General features: G+C 32.7%; 1 protein-coding gene across 1 annotated transcript in view; it reads right to left on the reverse strand.

Annotated features, from left to right (window-relative positions):
* Window positions 1–156, reverse strand: part of HELRODRAFT_159732 (hypothetical protein) — a gene marked incomplete at both ends in the record, with an annotated part of 1679 nt that extends 1523 nt beyond the window's left edge. Inside the window, one exon of the mRNA XM_009011590.1 lies at window positions 137–156. Coding sequence (XP_009009838.1) covers window positions 137–156 — 20 coding nt within the window. The remainder of the gene's footprint in view (window positions 1–136) is intronic.
* Window positions 157–2379: the final 2223 nt, after the last annotated feature.

Here is a 2379-nt window from a genome sequence, read left to right on the forward strand (position 1 = left end):
CTAAATAAATAATAAATTGCGCATGTTCACATTTAGTTGATAAGGTGATGACTCTAATTGCTCTTTTCATGAGTTTTTTGACTGAGCTGGTGACTGAGGGGTATGCACCTGACCACACTACATTACAGTAAGTTACCTGAGGCATACACAAGGCATTGTATAGCATATTCAAGCATCTCCTCGGCAAGAAAAACTTTATTTTGTTTATTATACAAATAGATTTGGCTAGTTTTGAGCAGATGTTGTCTATGTGTGACCGAAAGGATAATTTCTGATCCAGAAAGACTCCCAAAAACTTGACTACTTTACTTTCAATGATGTCACAACCATTTATTACAATTTTGAAAGGTTCTTTATAATTTAAAAAATTTACTGGACCAAACACAATCATCTGAGTTTTTTTCATATTTATTGTTAACTTATTATTTTTAAACCAGTTGCTAATGTGCACAATTTCTACGTTAGTTTTTGCAATCAATTCATTGACGTTTTTGCCTACACTGAAAACATTAGTATCATCTGCAAAGCAGATATAATCAAAGTAAGTTGAAGAGTTTGGCAAGTCGTTTATGAAGATAACAAAAAGCAGGGGCCCCAAAATCGACCCTTGTGGCACCCCAAATTTATTGAGCACTATCGCTGATACTTCATTTTTCCATTTCACGAACTGATTTCGATTTGAAAGATAACTTTGTATCCATTTTAGTGTTGTGCCTCTTATTCCATATTTTTCAAGTTTTCCCAGAAGTATCCTGTGGTCTATACAGTCAAATGCCTTGGTAAGATCTAAGCAAGTACCAACAACATAATTTTTATTTTCTGTCTCTCTCCCGATTTTACGAAGTAATTCTATAATAGCTAATTCTGTTGAATGGTTTTGTCTAAATCCAAATTGAGAATTCGTTAACAAATGATTTTTTTCTAAAAAAAGGATTAACCTGTTGTACATCAACTTTTCGATTATTTTAGAAAAAGCAGGTAATAGTGCGACGGGTCGATAATTCGTAAAATCTGATTTTCCTCTTTCCTTTGCTATGGGAATGATTTTAGCCATTTTGAAACAAGAAGGAAATTGACCTGACATAAAAGACAGATTAATAAGATGTTCAAGCACATGTGCTGTTGATCGGATGGTAGCCATAACAATTTTACTAGGTATTTCATCCAGTCCAGAAGACGATTTTGCTTTGATTAGTTTTGCTGTAGTTATTATTTCTTCTGTTGTAGTTTGCAAACAGAAAAACGAGTTTGGCAACTGATGATGAATTGTTTCTTTCCATGATTGATTATCCGGTAAGGATTTCTGAAGGTTTTGAGAGATGTTAACAAAGTAATTATTTAGAAAATTTGCAGGCGATGCTATAATTTGTTCATTATCTGTGATCGATGCAGGGTTGATCTTTTTTTGCCTGCTTGTTAACCTATTAATTATTGACCAAGTTTTTTTCGAGTCATTTTTATTTTTGTCCAACAAATCACAGAAATATTGCCTTTTCAGAATAGATTTAACCTTGTTGCAAATTTGACTTTGTGATTTAAATTTCAGAAAATTCTCACTACTTGAATTTTTAATGAACTTTTTGTACAAGTATTTTTTTTTATTCAGCATTCTGCGAAAATCAGTTGTTACCCAAGGCTTTTGTTTTAAAATTTTTTTAATCTTTCCTAATGAGCTGACCTGACAACAGTCTTTAAATGCCACACGGAAAATGTTGGTGAAAAGTTCGAAAGCAGCATCCACATCTGAGCACAGTAACACATCTGTCCAGTCGGTTGATAGCAGTCTTTCATTTAGTTTATCAATTCTGTGTCTTGAAAAAGAAAATTGATTTTCTCGGTTTTCAAATTCTATTTTCACTAATTGTTGCTTGAAACATGCAAATATGGGTAAGTGATCCGAAATGTCTGTCAAATGCACTCCACAAACTGTTACGTTCTCCGATGCATTGGTAAAAATACTGTCAATCAGAGAGTTTTTTTGTATGTTTATTCTTGTTGGTTTATTTATTAATGCTTTTAGATTATAAGATGTCAGTAAATTTTGGAGTTGACTACTGTAAGATTCGTAATTTTCCAAAAGATCTATATTCAGGTCTCCGGTTAAATAAACTAGTTTTTTCTCATTATTTATGGCTAGCAAAACTTGTTCAAGTTGCTTCATATAAACTTTTTTGCTGTAATGTGGTGGTCGATACGTAACAATAATTAATGAGTTGTTTTTAGACGAGATTCCCACTTCAATTGCAAATAACTCTAGTTCATTTGAAATCATCAAATCATTTCTTATCTTAAATATAATATCATCTTTTACAAAGAGGCCGACTCCACCCCCGTGTCTACCGGAACGATTTTTGCCAACAAATTGAACCCATTAATCCA

This window comes from Helobdella robusta (genome assembly GCF_000326865.2).
Source record: "Helobdella robusta unplaced genomic scaffold HELROscaffold_1, whole genome shotgun sequence".
NCBI classification, from domain to species: domain Eukaryota; kingdom Metazoa; phylum Annelida; class Clitellata; order Rhynchobdellida; family Glossiphoniidae; genus Helobdella; species Helobdella robusta.